Consider the following 22,014-nt stretch of genomic DNA (forward strand, 5'->3'; position numbering starts at 1 on the left):
AGAGGTTCTTAGTTTTCATCCCACCAGTCTCCTGGGCCCCTTGGAAATTGCCCAACTAATTAAATTACATGCCTGAACACTGATCTGCCCAAGCCATGCACAATTATCCAAAATAATGGAAATATCCCCTATCTGGAAATATCCAAGTCTCAAGCATTCTGAACAATAGATCCCATAACTGTGTGTGTATTTCTAGAACTTTATTGGTAATTTAAGGTAGACAGCTACATATTTTTAATACATTATATGAAATATAATACCAAAATGTTGTCTATAGCCTTGAGCTTTTTTATTGTGTTTTTGTGGCTTACACCTCTTTTTAAAAACTGGCACAGTTATTAGACTGGAATAAGATGCTGGCTCAGTTGCAAATAAATGGTTATTAAAGAACAGCGGCGGCTTCTCTCCCTCTTTTTAGTTTTCATTAGCAGCAATAATATAACAGTTGAATCACAAATGCCTCATTCCAGTTTTCTTCAATGGCCATTAATGATCAATAAAGGCAATTAGACGTTAGCTAATCTTCCCTTTATGGGAGGAAGCAGCAGCTGCTTTAGTAGGTCAGAGGACTACGCATTCCAATCCATCCACACTGAGGAAGAAGGGCAAGCCAAAGGAAAAGGGCCATCAGAGAAAATAAACTGCAAATTAATTTACAGTCGGGGGTAACATAAAAAGTATTGGGCCCAGTGAGGTGTGCCTGTACAATGTACTCTTTTCTCAAATCACATTTATATCACCTAAATCTTGCATTTTAGGGATCATATCAAGACATATGAGAGCTTATTTACAATCTGTATGTGCTACAATCAGTAAGTGCTAAGAAAAAGATGCAGAATTGCTGTGCACCTCTGCGTCCAAATTGTGCCACTTTAAACCACTTCATTGTTTATTTAGCCTTGTGTTTGGGATCATTAAGCTGCTAAATAAGGAACTTTCTCTAAAACTTTCTATTCCACCAGACTGAAAAAGGTTCTATTGGACTGGTTCCCTGTATTCTGGAATATACATTTGAGCCTATTTCAAACAAGATGCCTAGTCACTGCTTGGGAACACTACATGTAGACTACAGGGGACACTATAGGTTGTACTAAAGCACACATGCATTGTATTTGGCACTGAAGGTTCTGGAACTCCCCCATCAATGCCATGGGGTGGATGTATCAAAGTGTGAGATTAGAAGTTAACACAGGAAAACTCACCAATTCTAATATCTATTCCTATGTGGTTTTTAGAAGGGTATTCATCAATGGTTGAATCAATGGTTGAGAGTTCACATTTGATAAATGCACTTCAACAATACTATAGGAATAGATAAAAAGTTAGTGAAGTTTTCTGTGGTGAGCTCTAAATTCACTCTTTGACAAATCTGCCCCCATGTGTGTGTTGAATATGAGTCACGATTCTTAAAGGAGAAGGAAAGTAATTTTGGCATTTTACTGCCAATAGATTTGCAACATTAGTGCCAGATAGAACAATATATTTATTCTGCAGAAACCATTAACATACCTGAGCTTTAGAAGCTTTCTCACTTTGCTTAAGATAGCAGCTACCATTTTAGGTAGCTTCCTGCCTGCAGCTCTAGCCGTTATAGCTCAGATCACACATTCCTAAGGGAGAAGGGAGGGAATTCTTAACATTCTAGTGGGAGGGGAGCAGGAGAGGGGAGAGAGGAGAGAACTGCACAGACTCTGGCCATGGGAATTAAGGATGTTTCTGAGAGAGAAGTCAGACACGGGAACATCATGTTTACAAAAAAACAGACAAGAAATCCAGTGTTTCTTTTGATAGAGGACTCAGTGCAGCATTACAGTAAGTGCTTATGGCTGTATTTACATACACCTTTCTGATAAAGCTTACTTAGTTTTTACCTTTCCTTCTCCTTTAATCCCTGCATGTGATTTTCATCAGGAAGTAAGACTTCTGATTTGTGACAGCATATGCATATACAGAGGGATTGAATTTCATGGATTGTTGTCCTTTTTTCAACCTAAATTATTAATGTAATTTTAATGTAAATATGACAAAATCTCAGATAAATGGAAGTCTTCTTTTCTTTTTTTACTGGACTGTACTGACCTAATGACTGTGTGGTAATTAAGAGAAGTAGGAAGGCATATCAGATTGGCATATCAGATTATTGTAGAAATATTCTTTATTTATGGATCCACTGTGGGCCATGTGGGTGACCCAAAAACAATATTTCAAAAGTACATTACAATGTTATGTGTTGAGCACTTTACATTCTGGAATTAACATACCGTATACCAGAGCCCTTTGGAGGCCCCTTTACTTCTTTCTGTCATAGTTAACAAATTGTAGTATTTTACTGTCTCTGAACAGCAGGAGGAGCAGGGGTCAATGTAGGGTGGCAGGTGATTTATTTCTAACCCTATTTTCCACCCTTTCTTAAGCTTTTGATAAACATCTTATGACAACCAAGCTGAATTGCCATTTTGACTGTGATGTATGGGATTTTGACTGTGTTGTGAACCTATTTGTATTATTATATACTCATTTCTATTATTATACTCTTCCCACCACCTGCAATATTCCCTATACACTGGTTTGAAGAAGGTATTGTTGAGAATGGAGGGACAAATAAGAGGGCACAAATATGTATGAGACATTCAAAGCATTCATTAGCAAATCCTGGTAGATGTGGAAAAGTCTGTCTAATTAACATACACAGGTTTTCTTGCCCTAGGCTGGGCTGTCTCAGGATAACAGGAAGAATCCAAATGCACCAGTGAAGAAAGCAGATGTCAGGCATCTGTTTCATTGCAGTGACAATGTCAAGTGTGTGATACACTTACTCTGCCGATTGTGTGTGTCATTGGAGGAATGGACGCACAGTATGTGGACACCCCTGGCACTATTTCATACAATTACATTTTTTGCAATTCTGCTTTTGCCCAACTAAATCCCCATACCCTAAGTTCCTACAACACTGGTTTGCAGAGATGAGAGTGAAAGAACGTGTCCACATACTTTTGGCTGTATATAGGGGCAAAAGTATGTGACAGCTGCTTTCAATTTCCCAAACCAAGAGTATTAAAGGAAAACTATACAACTACTGAACCAAAATCTTACAAAACACTAATTTACTGATACATATCAGTAAATAATGCCCTTTTAAATTTTTACAGTGTTCTGCCCTTTTGTCATCTTCTGTGTGTTAAGAAGAGGTGTGAGGGTAAAAGGCAAAACTGATGCATCCTAGCATGTATGCACGGCATTATGTTGTTTTGTGACATTTTCTGCATATGACACCATAAAGCAATACAGGTGTACATCATTTGTGACCATAGGTAGAGCATTTTTTTTATACATTTATATTTTAAAGGTGAACTGTCAACCTAAGAAATAATTGCAAATTTCTTTATATTGTGTTTGTCTAGAAAAATTAACTTTACTAACACTATAAAAATATTTAAATCTTCTTTATTTAATTCTTTTTAAATCCACATTTAGAGCACATACACAGGTACCATTTTGTGAACATTTTGTTAAAGCAAGCTTTGCATTATACCAAAATCATGTGTATGTACCAGAATGGAGGACCTGATGCCCGTGCCTATGAACTGGTTATCCAATTATAGATGGTGAGGCAGGGGGGAATGTGAGAAGTGTAGTGAAAGCCCCACCCCTATGCCTGAGGCAGGCAATATATGATTGACAGCTGAGATTTTTTAAATATTCTACATTTTATCTGAAATGCTCCCCACAAGAGCAGCATAGCAGATACAATAGCTTTGTGCCATAAGTCTAACATGACACCCCCCTGTCAGTCCTAGCCCTACATTTTCATATAGAAGCATTGTAGCATTTCATATCTTCTAACATACAGAAGAAAAACTGATAAAGGTGATGCTATGATTTCCTGGACACTATGTTTTCAAGAGATAGTTTACAGCTAACAGAGCATCTTTTATTCTTGTATATTGTGTGTGAATAGGTTGCTCTGAACACCTGGCATGTTGTTTTCTCTTGAGTAGAAAGCAGAGGTACTCTGGCAGCAGATTACTGTCATTCACCTTTATTATAATGTTCAGCTGAATGTACTAGCTTCTCATGAATGCATGACAATCATTAGTATAACCATAAGGTGTTAAATAAACTAAGGACAGGGACTGAGAGGTACTGCTCTGAATAAAAATGAACTCGCTATTGGAGTGCTCTCAGGCTGTAACAATGTCAGGTTCCAGTGCCTTGCACGGCTCTAAATGAGAAGAATGAAGGGCAGTGGTGGCAGGATAAAGGAAGGGGAGTTAAGAAAAAATAATGAAAAGCAGAACAACAGCTTTTGGCTGCTCATGGAGATGCAGACTTTTTACTGACAATCTCTTTATATTTAAACATGAATTTAGCAGAATACAAGTACACACTTTCTAAGCCCTTCCCAATACTAATACACTTCTCTTTCCTCTGTGCTTACCTCATTCCCTCATTCTTTTTTTTTCAGGACAAGTATTGATAAAATACAACAGCATCTATATTCAGATGTGAACAGGTTAATACCTTGTTACAATGATTATATCCCAGTGATATAACATTTTACACATGTATAATGTATTTAAACTATATTGAAGACACAAGTTCATAAAACATTTGTACCCAAGAGGTAGATAGTGGTCCATCAGTAGATCCTGAGCTATAGGTAGCAGAGAATTGTCCAAATATAATGCCATAAGATAGCTCTGCTGTATTTTTATTATACATACATTTTTAAAGCTATAGCTTAAATATAATACTTGTAGTTTAAATAAATTAATTTCAACATTTTTATTAAATATGAACAATGTGTAATGTGTCATAATTTAATTGACTGCTTTGAGCAGTGAAATTAAATTATTTTCTATGGGAACATTTTGCTATCTTATGCAAACTTTTTGAATCTGTAAAAAAAAATTTACATTATTTTATATGTTACAATGAAGTTATGCAGAAATTTGTGAATAGGAATTATTCAAATGCGCTACCTGCTGTTACTAGGGATGCACCGAATCCAGGATTCGGTTCTGGATTCGGCGAAGATTCTGCCTTTTTCAGCAGGATTTGGATTTGCTCAAAGCGTCTCGCTGAACTGAATCTGGATCCTTAAAATCACGTGACTTTTGGTTAAATGAACATGGAAGTAAAAAATGTTTAAGTGCGCGAGCCTAATTTCCACATGCACATTAGGATTCGGCTTAGGTTCAGCATTTGGTCGAATCTTTCATGATTTGGTTCATCCCTAATTGTTACCCCTTGAAAACCATAACCAGGCATGGATTGGCAGCGCATTTCGCCATTGGCGAATAGGTTCTCGAAACTTTGGTGAAAATTTGCAGTGGAAAAATTTGTTGCACGTCGAATTAGGGTGCAGTCGCATAAACAAAAAGTGTGGGCGACCAAAAAAAAAAAGATGCGGGCGGAAAAAAAAAACGCGCAATAAATGCGTTTCATGAATTTTTCACTATTCATCACTATTGTCAATCTTTGCCCTCAGTATAAAGCAATGAAGTTTTAATGGCAGGGTAACAATCAAGGTGGTAGGGCCTTGGTGTGCTAATCACATTAAAAAAAAAAGGCTTCAACCATGCCTTTCTTTGCAACTGCTTGCAACTGCGTAATGTGTATATATCTTTAAACAATATTAAGATTATATAAGAATGGGCTTTGCTCCCCACTTATGTTGTCTTCAGATCCAATTTGATGCAATCATTTTTCACCTTGTGACTGACTTACAGCTTGGCTCTACATTTAGTAGCATAAGCTGATATATATCAAAGGCATCAAGAATGCAGCTTCTAATTATATTTTAAGGTTCAGTGATGATTTGGGTGTCTGACTATTGAGGAAAAAGGATTTCACATCTTGGTTGACGCTGTACATCTCTTGATCTCATTGCTATATTGCATTATAACTCATGAAATGAGGCTCCTAGTACAACAAAATCATATCTAAAATTGACAGAATACTGCTCTGATAAACTGCGGGTGCATCTGATTTCACATATGGTAAATATAAATCAGTAAACACAAAGCAGTAATGAAAATGACATGTTCTTCTGTCTCATCCTAATCAGAATATCATTAGCAGGCAGAAACCTGACTGTTTTGTTGAATGCCCAGAATGTGGGATGGAACATTTAATAGGCCTAAGCTTTGTTAGGCTTTGTATGTGTGATTCTATTTTTTTTTTTTTTTAAACCATTACCTCTGTTTGCAAAGGAAAATTGTACTGTAGATTAAAGAGTTTTAATTTTCGGAGAATATAAGCACTACAGGAAGTTTAAAAATCCTTCAAAACCTTTTCCTTATCTTAATGGGACACACCACAGCCAAGATCAATGCAGCTCTTTCTGTCTCCCAAATACCCTCAGCCTGTGTCTCTACCCCCCTTCCAACTGAACAGCTCATATGCCAGGCTACAATGACCAGGTAATTAAGCAACAAACAATAGACGGGGAATGGAAGATTAACGCAGCTCGAATGAAGTGGGAAGTTATTTCCTGCTAACAAAGCCAATGCTGATTGTAATAACAAGCACAATTCAGTAGGATGCATTTGGGGGGAGGGAGATCTGATAAACATGCAGGACACCCCCTATATTTCCATTATAATATGTGCTCTTTTTTCCTGAAAGCTATACAAGGATTTTGACTGTTAATAAGACTTTAACACAGTATATAGAAATGCAGAGAATACCTTAACCAGTATGCTAAAGGATAATAGATAGGGCCAGTCTTTAGATTTAGCTGGCATGACCTTTATATAAGACAATGCATATGCAAAGTTGGTCAGTATGATCTAATATTATTTAAACCTCATCTTCCCATCATGAACTTTGGAACTATGCAACATGCATGAATTTTGTGTAGGTGCAAAATGTACCCTCAGCCTATACACTGTCTTATTTATTCATCCTGCATGGCTCTGTTTTTCTGCACTTTGCTTATTGGTAAGTTACTGAAAACCAAGTTGCAGCCACTGGTAGTTTTAAAAATACAACAATCAACTATCAGCCACTATTAGGCAAGGCAGCAACCAGCAAGGTGCGTGTCTGTATGGTTTGCTGTGCACTCTATTTTTATTATCTTTCTGTATGTGCGCCCAAGCTCTATAAAAAAGAAAATTAAAACAATAATTGAAACAGCCTCATGCGCCCCTGAGCACTGTGGGTCTCTAGGCTATAGCCTAGGTTTGCCTGTGTATTAATCCACCCCTTGGTGCAGTTCTTTGTGTAAGATGCAGAGCAGTTTGCACCCCCAATAGCATAGGAACAAGTGCCTCATGGATGGGCCCTAAGGACTGCAAATTTGCCTTATTTCAAAAAGTATCCCACACGCAGTACAATTAATAGGGCTTGTGAAAAATGTATTCTGACAATTTTCTTAAATACAACATTTTTCCCAGAATTTTGATATGATAATGCAACCATGGAAAACTGTTGTATTCTTAGTACTCCACCCCATAAACTGGGCAATTTGTTAATATCTCTGTAAAAACAAGCACTTCAAGGTTAAGAAAGAGGGTTTTGGAGAAGGTTAGCCAGAAATATGCCCCAGAATAAATTAGAGAATGTGTTTCAATACAGCTACTTTTAAACCCTTGTATTCAAATTACTGCTCATGAAACAACTCTGTGGGGTCTACACAATTATCTACAAGTGCACTTTTCTGCAGCATAAAAGCATGTATATACTGCATGACTAATAGAGAACTACATTTCTATAAGATTTGTGTTTAATTGAGAAGAATTTATTCAAGACATGCAGAAATATAAATGCAGCCTTAAAAGCATACGCCCAAAAGACAGTTGCCAAAGGGGTATATATATACATTTGCAGAGGTTATTTATGAGAAAAAGGGCTTCAGAATGTATTTTGAGTACTTGTTACATAACAGTTTAGTAGATAGATAGATAGATAGATAGATAGATAGATAGATAGATAGATAGATAGATAGATACATAGATAGATAGAAAATATTGCCTACCTTGCACAATGAGATGTACACGAGACGTTTTGGGGTGATTGTCTGTTTGCACAGAGCAGGTGTAGGGTCCCTCATCATAAATGTCCACATTCTGGATCTCAATGCTGTACTGGCTCTTTGTGTTGGCCAGAAGCACCACACGGGGGTCTATCGACCACTTGTCATTGCCAGTGTATAAGATGGTGCTACGATTTAGCCAGGCTACTCTTGTCACTCTGTTGTCTACTGTGCACCTGCAGGGGAAAAAAAGACAAGATTAATGCTTTGTGCAAGACTGATTTTTATGAAGCCAGCACTAGTTCTGTAAAACAGCATACCCCCTTGTCAAAAAGATAAAACCTTCTATTCTAAAAGTGCATGGAATCAATTAAATAACGGCAATGGGTAGAAGGCTTAAGGAGAGGCTGTAAAAGAATGGTAAGGCATTAACATCTAGTGAGAGAATATATGCCATTTAAAGGATAAAAACACATACAGAATTAAAGGTGATACAGATCAACAGAAGATGGATAAAATGACAGCCTGCTAGATAGACAGACAGAAAGGATACAAAAATGGGACAGAAAAAAGACTGCTACAAGACTGAATGGCACAATGGTAAACACAGACAGCGGGGATTCAGTAAAGAAGGGGAAGAAAGACAGTGAGGTCAAGAGACAGAAAAATGTTCTGTAATTCCTTGTCCATCTGACTGACATGAATAGCAGATGAAAGATTCATATGAAAAAGAACAGGTAGAAAATTGAGCCTGCAGGGATCAGACTGGGGAGCATGTGACAGCACAGGTGGAGAGGCAATGTTAACAACGGGGAGCGGTATAACATTTGAATTACCTGATATAAACTTCTTAGCTAAAACTCAAGAAAAGCTGGCATTTAGAAAAACAAGGCAATAAATGAATGTTCAGCTTTTCACTTTTTTATTCTCTCTCTCTGATGGGGTCTTTTCAGTGAGGTCTGATGGGGAACTACATTTAATGTCCAGGTGAAAAAAGCCTAGCACAGAACTGACTAAGCTCTTATCTAATATCCAAACATGGCAAAAAAAAAAAAAAAATGGCTGCTTCGTATGCGATTTGGTTTCAGCTGTGAAATTCTGTGTAATAAGCATTTTTATTGCAGTGTAGGCAAATTTGCAGTTACTTTTTCCTTAAAGTATTCACAAAGCTTAAAGCTTGCAAAATCAGAATCAGAATAACATGCTCTGAAATCTCACCTCCCTCAGGTAGGAGAGAGAAAGTTCAGTGTAGTGAAGGCCATGCTGACTTCATCTTTCCAATTGTTTCATTCCATCATTAAAAGAATGCTGCAATTAAATTTTGTTATAGAAATGCTAAAATTATGTTAGGCTTGTTTCACCTCTGTATATTAAAGATTAATTATCATAAGAGGTTATCACACCTAGGGGCAGATTTTTCAAAACATGAGTTTGAATCCCGTATGGGAAAAATTCGTATTGGAAACGAAAATTTCTGAAGATCGCAAATTTCACAAAAATGCTTACGAAAAAATCATATTAGTCACGATAATATCATATTGGCGATCCGAAAGTCACGAAATTTTTGTACCGAACAATTGTAAACAGCAGCAAAACCGATCCAATTTTTTTCACGCTAAAAATACGAAAAAGTTGCGGAAAATACGATTGGACTGATCAAACGAATGCTCGGAGTGTTCATGGATAAGTAAATGTGCCCCCTAGTGTGATTCTATAATCAGGTTAGGGATATAATTTTTTTTACACAGTTTCTTTTTTGCTGCGGGAATATCTAGCTTGCTGGCCTCTAGCTTTAGTGTACTACAAGCCATTCAAGAGGTGACCAAAAACACACCTTTTTTTGCCGCAACTGTTTTCCCTAGACATAGCAACCCATGGGAATATAATGATACCAAATTACTGGAGCCTTTAAGCCAGTGCAAGTGCTTCAGTTCTCATTAGCCAAAAGCAAACCGCAAAACTGCAGAACTGCATCCTTCATCCAGGTCTGACTCGAGGTCAAAATAGGCTCTGGCATTCCAAGTTCACAGGCCCAAACAGCCCCCACCAATGCAATAAACAGTGACTTGTCTATGGCATCTTACAGCAGCCCCTCTGGCATTTGCCAGAACTCGCAGATTGCCAGTCCTGGCCTGCTTTTATGTTTTTTTATTTTATCCACAACACTGAGTGAGACAAGTAAAGTCAGAAACCAGGTCAAAGTTTAGAATTACACTTAACAAGGTCTATCAGCAGGTAATGAAGCTAGTTTTGCAGGTATTGATTCTTAAGTAAGAAATCATTATGGACTAACAAAGTGGTTCAACAGAACAATCAATTATGCATTGTTTCATGGTGCACAAATACAAATTTCACAAAATTATCTAGTTTGAATGTCAGTTTACCTCCTAATTTTTTGCCTGTACATCTATAACACACAGTATACTTTACAGAGGGTCAGTGTGACTTTTATAGCAAGTTACATAGTTACATAGGGTTGAAAAAGGCCAGAGTCCATCAAGTTCAACCCTTCCAAGTAAACCCAGCACACACAAACCTATACTGACCTATTTATACACTCACATACATAAACTATATATACAAACATTAATAATAACTGTACATTTTAGTATCACAATAGCCTTGGATACTAAGCTTGTTCAAGAACTCATCCATGCCCCTCTTAAAGGCATTAACAGAATCTGCCATTACAACATCACTAGGAAGGGCATTCCCCAACCATTTACGCTGTTTCAAATGAAAGTTAATTTGGTGAATAGACCCAATAACTGTGGTAAAAGTTGTGAAAAAACATGGGTATAACTACCCTATAAATACACAGATATAGTTCAAGTATCTGACTCTACATATCTGGAATGAAATTTGCCCTGAAGAGCTACATTGTCCCCTACTCCTGTCAGCTCATTTCCCTCTTGTGTATTGGTATACTGTGTATACTCTGTGCATTCTAAGCCACTATGGTTGCCCACACTGTCCAGAAAAAAAATCACCTAATAGATTCCTACACTCTAAATGGGTATATCACTCTACTAAATCAAATTCTTCAAGAAGATATTATATAAACTGTGGCTGCAAAGTTTGGGGAAGATTGATAGGGTATCATTAAAAATGTATAACTGATAGTATTGATATTATACAACATTACAAATTTACAAAAACATTTGATTTCAAATTTTAATTTTACATTTTTCTTTTATAAGGTTATATATATATATTTGTGTGTTTTTTCAGAATGTATACTGTCTCTTTTCCTACCTTGGTAACTGAATGTTTCTTGCTAACATCTTTAGGGTTGTAAATCAGATTTACTGCAGAACAGAACTGTGTAGAATAATCTATTTAGAAAATCTAGAAGAGCTCTATGGGACACAGTGGTCATTTTACCATGCTTTTTGAGATAAACCATGTTTTTCCATTAGCACTTCCAATATGTCATTCACTCAATTTTCTGTCTGGCCCCTGGACCTGTTTTATAATTATCAAATTAATTATTTTACTTTGCTTAGCTAATGCCTGCCAGATCCAAAATGCCGGTATCATCTCCTTTCTGCCCCTCCTGAGATCCGGACTGAAGGCAGCAGATAATCTCTCCTTCTGGAAAGACGTCTGTAAACAAAACAGACTCTGCTAGTATTTGTCACAGAAATAAGCAAAGGGAATATGGAGTCCCTATTGCCCAGTTCGCTGCCAGATTCTTCTCTCTCTCATTTGCATAACTATTAAGCCCTGAAACAATGGCTGATCAAAGGAATATGCATCTGCAATGTTTTCACAGGCATGGAATATAGAAACACAAAAAGGGCAGAATACTGAAGCTACGACCTCCTCTAAAATTACCAGAACATTTTATCATGGTTATTTGCAGCTTAAGGAAAAAAATCCCCCACTCATAACAAATAGCTTGCAGCAAATATCTCGTTGTTGTGCCAGTACCTAATACCAGTTATGGGAGAATGACAGCCCCTGCAAGCTCCTGCTACAAACCCTCTTGGAGCTTTCACTTGTTTCCATGTCACTACCATAAACTTAGTGAGAGAAACTTATTGGGAAGAAAGTGCCAGCTTGGGAGATATAGAACTACTAACTAAGAAAAGCTTAGCACAACTCTGCAGGGAACTACATTGGATATGAGGTGAGATAAAGTAAAATAAGACTATTTGGAAGCAAGAATCGGGCTTTATTGTGTGTGCAAATAGGAAAGTGCTCAGCAGTATCTGATATTAACTTCCAACTCACTTCATCTTAAACTCTTTCTACAGAATGACAAATACCTCCTGTGCTGTGAATGAATATAGTACAAATCCTCTTGTTAAAATCTTCCAATATTGTTAGAATATGAACATGAACTGTATGAGAAATAGAGCCTGGTTATTTGCCAGATGGTAACTGCAAAAATATAACTGGGTCAGACCACTAAAAACCTGGTGCATGTAACTGATTTTGCTGCATAAAGGCTTGTCTTTAAATCCATGCATATAAATGATTGTATAAATTCTAAAAAGTCTCTCACTGCCTGAAAAAAGCAACAAAAGAATACTATAATATATACTGTGTATATATATATATATATATATATATATATATTTAATTTTTTTTATTTTTTTTACACAGGTATGGGATCCATTATTCGGAAATCAGCTATGCAGAAAGTTTCAAATTGGGGTCATCTCCCATAAACTCCATTATAAGCAAATAATCCAATTTTTTTTTAAATTATTCTTTTGTTCTGTAATAAAACTGTCCCTTGTACTTCATCCCAACTAAGATATAATTAATCCTTATTGAAAGCAAAACAATTCTATTGGGTTTATTTAATGTTTACATTATTTTTCACACTTGGTTCCATGTTATGAATATATATAATGGACCTTTGCTTAGCAAACCCAAAGAAAACCAAAGTCAAGGGTAGAGCATGGAAAAGAGGTGCAGAAGGAAGTTAAAATATGCAAGCAAAATTGATAAAATAAAGACTTGAAGGAGCTTGAAATAGAATATACCAATGATAACAATATAAAAGCATATAATAGAGGAATCTAATAGGCAATGAAACATAATGGGAAGTGAGCAAAAGGGGAGAAAAAAAAGGAATGAAGTTTTGGAATCACAAAAAGGCCCTAACAGCTCTAGCTCTAATGACTGAAATGCAGATTAAATAACATTTCTGCATTCAATCACTATAGCACATACTCCTGCTTTATTAACTATTTCTCATCTGGAAGAATTCTCTGTTCTATGTTCTGCATCAGTGCTCAAAATACTTTCAAGGTTCCATGTAAGTAGCGTGTCACACATTAATATAATGAACTGGTTCCTTTGTTTGAAAGAAAAGAAGATTTAGTGCAGAAGACTTCCTGGGAGTTCTTTAGGGTGTCTGAGCATAGTAATTGTGAAGCCTCTGGCATTCAATGGGTTTAAACATATTTCATGTTCCAGCCACATTATGGTTCCCACAAAAACTCTGTGAATCCAATTTAAGAACAGATTACCTCCTCTCACTTACTTCATTTGAAGCAATTACATGTTAATTTTCATTGGAACTCACCTAATGCATACCAATCACAGCTTCCACCTTCTCAGAATATTTTAATGCTTGGCTGTTGCAGCATGTGCTTTTAACCCTTTGCCCAAAAAGATGTTTTCACATTTTGCATATGATGTGCGGTTTGACATCCACTGCATCAAGACTATAGGACCGATTGATGTGACACTAAATATATTGTGTGTCCCCTGTTTGTAAGTTTAGAAATTATAACAAAACGTGTTATCGGGAGGGTGATTTTTTAGGGATGCACCAAATCCATGATTCTAATAGGCAGGGGCGTCACTAGTGTGCACTAGTTATTTTGTATCTTAGTATATCCCCTGGATGCCATTGGCTCCGATTCAGTAAATGTTCAATATCATAGCAAATTAAATAATAGAAATGCTTTTTTTTTCTTTCTATCCTGCATTAACTTTGATCTAATTTATGATTCAGATTAGTTAAGGTTCAAACATTAAACTACAGTCCATAGTCTGCTTTAAATGTTAGATTTATATTTTACAGGTAACTGCAATTTCTGTTTGGTTTGATTGTTCTACCCTCTCCCAAAGTTTATAGAATATTGAAAATTAAAAACAAAGAGGTTATTCTGAATTTTTCTTACAGACATTTAAAAGCCTATCCAATAAGCTAGATCCTAATGTAGGTGTGCTTTTCAGAATCATCACAAATGGAGAAAGTTTCATAGTGTGCAAATCCTAGAAAGGCTCATTTACAAACAGAGTAGCTGAGTGCAAAGTGTAGGCACTATCCGCTATGTTTTTTGTACTTTGCATCCTTTTTAGCTCTGAGAATCTGTACAGTGGGGGCAAATGGCACGGAAATAGGGGGTAAGTGAAAGAAGAGGTACCTGCCTGGCACCCACCCACTGTTGCGCCCTAGGCAGGTGCCTCTTCTGCCTACCCCTAGTTCTGGCCCTGATCCACATACTTTTGGCAGATCACAGAATCCATAAAGAGACCCTATAACCCATATTTGCCCCACCGCACAGATTCTCAGAGCTAAAAAGGATGCAAAGTACAAAAAACATAGCGGACAAGAAAGAAGGAAGCGATTGCTGCTACCCCAGGCTGGTGCTGTTCTCTCCGTACAGGGGCACTAGCCCGGGGAAAAAGGTAAGCGATTTAAGTCACTTGGGGGTGCCTAACATTTTGGCACCCCTAAGTGACTTAGACTTTCCTTCTCCTTTAAAAACAACTATGCATGTGTATATTGGACCATACGCTTTACGCAATAAACAATGATTTTTATCCAGCGATGTTTGGGTGTTCCTTACACTCTCTTTTTTGATTGGTGGACTGATTGTTGTTGTCTGGGTCTCGGCAGTACATGCAGCACATACAGAGCTGTGACCGGTTAGTGACCTAGCAAATCCCGTTTCCATGGTGCTAATAGTGCGAAATAGTAAAAAACGCAGCGTATTTCCGCTAGGTCTGGCAGCTGCCTTTGTGCATACATAGGAATAGCTTGCTGTGCAAATACTGGCATATTTCGGCCAACGCTTGAAAAATCCGCGCTTAGGCGTTTTTTAGCGTATAACCTCTGTTAAGCCCTACACTTGATACCGCTATCACCTGCTCCCCCCCAGGGGAGCCCCTCCCGCTGCAATACCAATCTAATACCCCCCCTACAGCGGGCAGGAGCTGTTCAAGCTAAAAGAGAACACTACCTTCACTTCCTTCCTCTTTAAACCTCTCGAGTTTCCTCCTATCCCCAGGCCCGGATTTGTGGAAAGGCCACAAAGGCCCGGGCCTAGGGCGGCACAAGTTTAGGGGCGGCATGCCGCCCCGCCGCAACATAATTTTAAAATTTGGCTCCCATACGGAGCAGTCGGGACCTCTCCCCACTGCTCCGTATGGGAGTTTAAATGTGCGATTGCGCATGCGCACTCAGGGGGAGAGGGCGCCGCGCCATTGCGCATGCGCACTCAGAGGGGGGGGGGGGGGGGCGGGGCGGCCGCGGGGCGCCGCAAAGTTAAATCCGGCCCTGCCTATCCCCACAGCAACCAAAGAAACTACAACACCCATAATCCCTAACACCCTCTTCCGGTTCCCTTCTTTCTAGCCCTCTCATTCCCAATTCCTAACTTTCCCTTTAATTACTGTATAGTCTCTCTAAATAAAGTTCCTTATAGCAGTCATGGACCTCCCTGCCCCACCCCCTGGGCCATTAGCATCTAGCATTATCTAGCATTAATGAGGAACTGTCGTTCCATAATGGTTATTTACTACTGTTGCTGCTCTGTAATTGTGATTTTCATCATTTGATTGCCATTTAACTACACAAAAATCAGACAGCCTTACCAACTATGTTGCAAGATGAATAAAATACAACACTTAGCTCTGTCATTTTCAATGAAATTTTATAACAATAAATTTACAAATTCAACCTTTATTAAAAAAATGTTATAACAAAATTATAGTAAAAGTCTCTATTTGCAACTACAATACACTTTTTTCTTGTCTTCTAGCTGAAACTGGGCACTGGAAGCTTTTTACACATTAAGCCAGACATCAATTCTTTACAAGCTGCTGCCAAAGAATATGAAAGCATGTATATCCCAGCAGTGGACATATTCAGTAACCAAAGCTGAGTCTGTTCAGCTCATATTGTAAAAGGAACAGTAATCTGCATGTCTAATAAAGTAGAAGTAGATTCCAACTGCTAATGTGCTGCAGGTGAAATTGTGCCCAGGTTTTCTCTCAGTAATGGCAGAATTAAAAATATAATGAAATCACTAACATGAGATTTATTAAAAAAAAAAATAGGGAAATTTAGAGGGTTCTAAATAAGAAAAAAAAAAACAGTAAAGCATTGTGAAGTAGTGGATATAGTGTAAAATTAATTCACGTTATTTTCAGTATATTTTTCTTCATCTGTCGGGCCATAGACTAATTAAAGAAACATAATAACAGGAAACAGATGTCACCAGGTTTGGTAACTTACAGATGTTTGCTTTCAACCAGGTGGCCAGTAAATTCTACCTGCTATGGTTTAGTTGAACTTGGAGAAAACTTTGTACCTGATATTACTTAATCCTCTTGTTTCCCTATTATTTGCAGTTTGCTCTGACAAAAAATAAGAAGAGGGGAACAAAATGCATACATCCAGCATGTATGTTAATCCCCTTCTTTCAGAAATGGTCCATTACTTCAGTTTTATTGTAAATTTTTATCTACACCACAACGGTAACATTTGCAAATTTAATCAACAATTTGTGCTTCTAATAATATGAATAACTGTGCATGTATTATCAATGATTCTTGGGCACAAAGGAGGCAGCAGCCATACAGAGAGTGAGGTGCTGAGGGTTAAGGACATAGCAATATTCACACTCACAAACACTGCCTGTGAATTTCGAAATTCATCATCAGTCAAACTGAACATATTGAATTCAAAAGGACTCTTCTGAACAGAAACACTTATTTGGAAGGTATCCATTCCGGCAGCGGTAATAATGTATGTAATAGAATATGTTTCTTTAAAATATATATTTTTTTAAAGTATAAGGTGTGCAAATATTTTTAAAAAATGTTAATAAGGAAACCTGCAAATGATAAATAACACCTCTGTTACTTTGCTTATTTTTTGCCCTGCCCCAGTAAGCTTTTCATTTTATCTTCTTATCAGAGTCTTTAAATGTTAAATGTGTCAGTGTCGTGCTTGTCATTTGCATCATCTCCTTTATTCAGTTGATGAAGACATACATGCTCGATAAAGGTGAATTACTGAAAAAAAATAACTTACTAGAACTTAGAACTTACTACATTTTAAAAACTACAATCGACATAATGTTATTTTCTAGAATTTTTATCTAATGATTTGTAGTGTTATTCTTAAAGGACAAGGAAAGGCTAAGTCACTTGGGGTTGCCAAAATGTTAGGCACCCCCAAGTGACTTTAATCACTTACTTTGTACCCCGGGCTGGTGCCCCTGTGAGGAGAAAACAGCACCAGCCTGGGGTACCTGTAGTTAGTGCCTAACATTTTGGCACCCCCAAGTGACTTTGCCTTTCCATCCCCCCATGTCATGGAGCAGGTGATTTGCTTAGGGGCCTAGGCATAGTTAGGCCCAGTAGGCGAAGATAGTGTTAGAAGTATGGTAATACTTCACTCTAGGAGTGTGAGGCAGGATAAGGGTAGTTAGCAGAGCAGCTAGAGGCTCCACTTAGGAGGTAGAGAAGGGAAGGGTTATTGCCTTGTGGGGATAAGGTCGCCAGGGACTGTTAGTGGTTAGGTTCAGAAATACGAGATTCCTGGAGCAAGGGACCCCTGTGAGCTTTGTCTAACACTGGGGATTCAGCTGCATTTAGTACTACCTTTTGGTGTTGTTACCACTACAGCTGAAAAGAATCTAAACGGTATTTGAAGTAACTGTGAAGTGATTGATGCCTGTACCATCAAATTAACTCACTCTAAAGAGATTTTAAAGCTGTTCAATCAATAAAGAGTTATGTGTGATTTAATAATGATCAGTTAACTTTTTTTTGCAAAAAAAGAAAATTTGGCAGGTTTGATCTGTCGAGTACCATTGAGTCCTACGAACGATTCCAGCATTACCGTTACACTTTATAAATACAACAATGATCGAGTTTAATACAAATTTATCCAACTTCGAGTTTATGCAACTTTCAAGACCAGAAAAAACAGAGTTTTAGTAAATGTGCCCTTAAGTTCTGTGTGTTGAATCAGTGTGTAACTCTTCCTCCAACAATACAGAGAGGGCTCACAAAGATTGCAGAGAGTTGCTATTGACCAAAGCAAGCCTGGGTACAACCAATACAGGCACAAGGTACCAATAAGGTAGCCATCTTCAAACAAAAAAGATGTTACACTTCTTTTCATTTTCTGTACATTTTCTCTTGTTAACTACTTTTTCAGCAGTTCACACACAAAAAAATGAGTTAATGTTGCATATTTACAGAAGCAGCAAAACAGACAACAACATTAACATAGGTTTAACATAGGTTTACTTTGTACAATTGTTTTCAATTCTTTAAGAAAGCCAGAATAGTGCAGAGAAATCACTGCAATTGCCATCTGCTCCTGGGCTTTCTGCATGGACACTTCAAATAATTAAACTAATTCAGAATTGTGTAGTCACTTTAAAATATGAAACCTTGGGATTCAGTGATTGTGCCCCCCATGCTGCCAAGAAAGTTGAACTCAAAACATGCACAAATAGCTGTCACAAAAAGACACAATAATACAGTGGTATGTCTGGCCAAATCATCAAATTAGACTTGCATTGATGCAACATTTACATGTTTTGCTTGCAAAACTACATGTACACTGTATCCAGCAATGAATACAAAGCACCTACATTGTTCCTTTATACCACACTCATCTGAGCGTTTCATTCCCTTTATTATTTCGAGCAATGTTAGATTGATTAATGTTACTTTCATAGAAACAATGAGTTTAGATTATGAAAGGCACGGTCACTTCCAGTAGTCAGCAGGAGCTACTATACGCTATTACACTGACTAATAAATAAGACTTTTTGTAGTGCAGAAAGATTGAATTCTATAAATAAATACATTCAGAAATGTGTTTTTTACTCCTCAAGGTGCACTAAATACTGCACAGTGAATGCTTCATTATTTTTATCCTGCAATTTCTCAGCATTTTATCACCTCCTCTTATGTGTGGAGAAGAACTGTACTGCAACAGTTTATCTGGAACATTCATTGGAAAGAAAATGCTTGTTAGTTATCAAGGTGACCTTCCAAAAATGCACGCTGGCCCAACTGATAAAACAGTACTGTGTCTGTGCACTATCTACATAATTTGCTGCCAAGCTCCATCATTACTCTAGCAGTCTAACTTACAAACACAGCCTTAAAGTCCATATCTTTCAGAAAAATCTGTCTCCAAATAAAATAATATCAAGCAATTATATCTCAACCAACTTTCAGTGTAACCCTATCAAGTAGCAGGTCTCACAAAAATCAGATATGTAAGATCCCAAGTTCTATGTACCACAGTAAACAAGTACCCACATTTGTAGTCCTTCTTAGACCATAATTGTCAGCTGTCCTTTATATAGCCACATATTTGAATGCACTATTAGTATGAATATTATTTTATTTTTAATGGGTTTCTAGTCTCTACCCATCTACAATAGCATTACAATTCATCAAAATGATCCAATGTATTTATTAATATAAAAGAAATTTAACCCAAAAACATTCAATAAATATTGTCTGTGACAATGCCCTGTTGACACAGTGAAAATGGGGGATTCATCTTGGTTCAGTAAAATGTAGAAATGTGACATTTTTCTGAATGGAGTTCAGTATGGCCAAAGAGTAATTTCCTTATGAAGCAACGTGGTAAAAGAGAAAGAAGATTCATCTTGGTTCTCCAAAATATAGAAATGTGATATTTTTCTGGATGGAGTTCAGTATGGCCAAAGAGTAAATTCCTTTTTAAACAACGAGGTAAAAAAAAAAATGTTTAAGAGTTTCATCTTGACACATTTTTGTATGGAGCTCAACTGCATACAGAGGCAATTAGAGGGGCTTGTAGGAAGGGGGAAGTTAAAAGTGGGAGAAGAAGAGAGACTGGAAAAGGAAGTTTAAGGTCAGTTAGGTGGGCATCTACTAATGCTTGATTTATTCAATTCAGGTATTTTGATGCCAAAATTCAATTCTGTGACGGAAAAAAAAATTCAATTTTTGTGATTTATTATGCCACAAAACTGACACAAATTGGAATGCAAACAATATGCCACCTAAAACCTGTCGAGATCATGCAGAAGTGAAAGGCAGATGTTCCTTTTTCACCTGGAAGATCTTTCTTAGCTTTTGTATAACAATAAGGAAAACTTGATGACTTTTTTTCATTCATGCTATCTTAATTCAGATCTTTTGACAAATGACTGACATTCATGGAAATAAGTTTAGTTGTGGTTTTATCTGAGTTTTTAGCAATGACAGCCCCCTGGCCAACGAGCCGATCGTCAATTATACCACTCGTTTTTAGTTTATTTTCCCTAAAAACTGTTTATTTTTACAGCGTGACTATTGGATCAGATATTCTGACCACTAATCGTGTGACTTATTTTGTTGTTTCACTGATTTGCACACTTTTTGTGGTTTTATTTCATTTTTATCCCTGTATAAGTGTTCCTGATCTGTTTTAGCATAGCTTTGCCATGTGTAACTTTGGTGTGGAAAAATAACTTTACCTATTTTGAATTAATCAGAATGTGTACTTTCCAAAAATATATGGTTTTCTGGGGGTCTCTGTATAGTTAGGGGGGTGTTACAGCACATAATACGCTGTCAGGGGGCTCTGTATGCAAAAGCTGAGTTGGCAGGCGAGAAATCCATATGCGCTATTTTCATTTTGGGGTCAGTACATACCACAGACTTTGGTATATCTATGCATATTGGGCATCAAACTGTTCAGTAGAACTCTGGTGTTCCTATTTGGGGTGATTTGCCATTGTACGCTAGAAATTGTGTGAGATAAATGCGGCAAACTGCAAAATTTTTAGGCGATTTTCTGAAATATCATAAAAACCACTAACTTTAGGAAAGCTTTGCAGATTGGTACTTTTGTTTACCCATGTTAGATTTGTCAGAATGTGTACTTTCCAAAAATATATAGTTTTCTGGGTTTTTCTGTATAGTTTGGGGGCGCTACAGCACATAATACGCTGTCAGGGGGCTCTGCATGCAAAAGCTGAGTTGGCAGGCGAGAAATCCATATGCGCTATTTTCATTTTGGGGTCAGTACATACCACAGACTTTGGTATATCTATGCATATTGGGCATAAAACTGTTCAGTAAACCTTAAGTTCCTATTTGGGGTGATTTGCCTTTGTACGTAAGAAACTGTGTGAGATAAATGTGGCAAAATGCAACATTTTTAGGCGATTTTCTGAAATATCATGAAAATCGACAAACTTAGGAACGCTTTGCAGCTTGGTACTTTGGAGTAAAAGGAAATGTTTACCCATTCTAGATTCGAGCGAATGTATACTTTCTAAAAATATATGGCTTTCTGGGGTGAGCGTACTTTTTTGTAGCATTATCCCACATAAAGGATGTAAATGTATTGATTTTCTGAAATGACAGATCATATGGGGGTATGTTCCCATTGGGGCCCCTACAAGCCACATATTTAGATTGAGTTAGAAACCAACTCAAACATGCAAGGTACTTTAAATCTAGAAATCTTTTTAATACTCTATATATATATATATATCGTGTTTGTTATATATTCCCAATGGAGAGAGAATGCAGAGTGCAGTTATTTTAACTGACAGAGTGAAAAACCAAAACATTCTTTGCTATGAAACATGTTCATAAAAGACATTATATACAATACCTTGATGTAATACAGTAAGTGGTGCATTGGACACATATATCAACGTTAATGTTGTCCATAGCAACCAATCAGCAAATAGATTTAAACGATGACCACGTTGTAAAAAAAAAAAACCTAAGATCTGATTGGTTGCTATGAGTAACATCATCAGTGA

At 37.2% G+C, this 22,014-nt stretch overlaps 1 protein-coding gene across 4 annotated transcripts in view; it reads right to left on the reverse strand.

Moving 5' to 3' along the window:
- Window positions 1-22,014, reverse strand: part of ntm (neurotrimin) — a 708,001-nt gene that overhangs the window by 104,658 nt on the left and 581,329 nt on the right. For all 4 annotated transcript variants that reach the window (XM_004916004.4, XM_031906604.1, XM_004916007.4 and 1 more), the window contains exon 3: window positions 7,982-8,214. In XM_004916004.4, the coding sequence (XP_004916061.1) occupies window positions 7,982-8,214 (233 nt within the window). The remainder of the gene's footprint in view (window positions 1-7,981; window positions 8,215-22,014) is intronic.

This window comes from Xenopus tropicalis, chromosome 7 (genome assembly GCF_000004195.4).
Source record: "Xenopus tropicalis strain Nigerian chromosome 7, UCB_Xtro_10.0, whole genome shotgun sequence".
NCBI classification, from domain to species: domain Eukaryota; kingdom Metazoa; phylum Chordata; class Amphibia; order Anura; family Pipidae; genus Xenopus; species Xenopus tropicalis.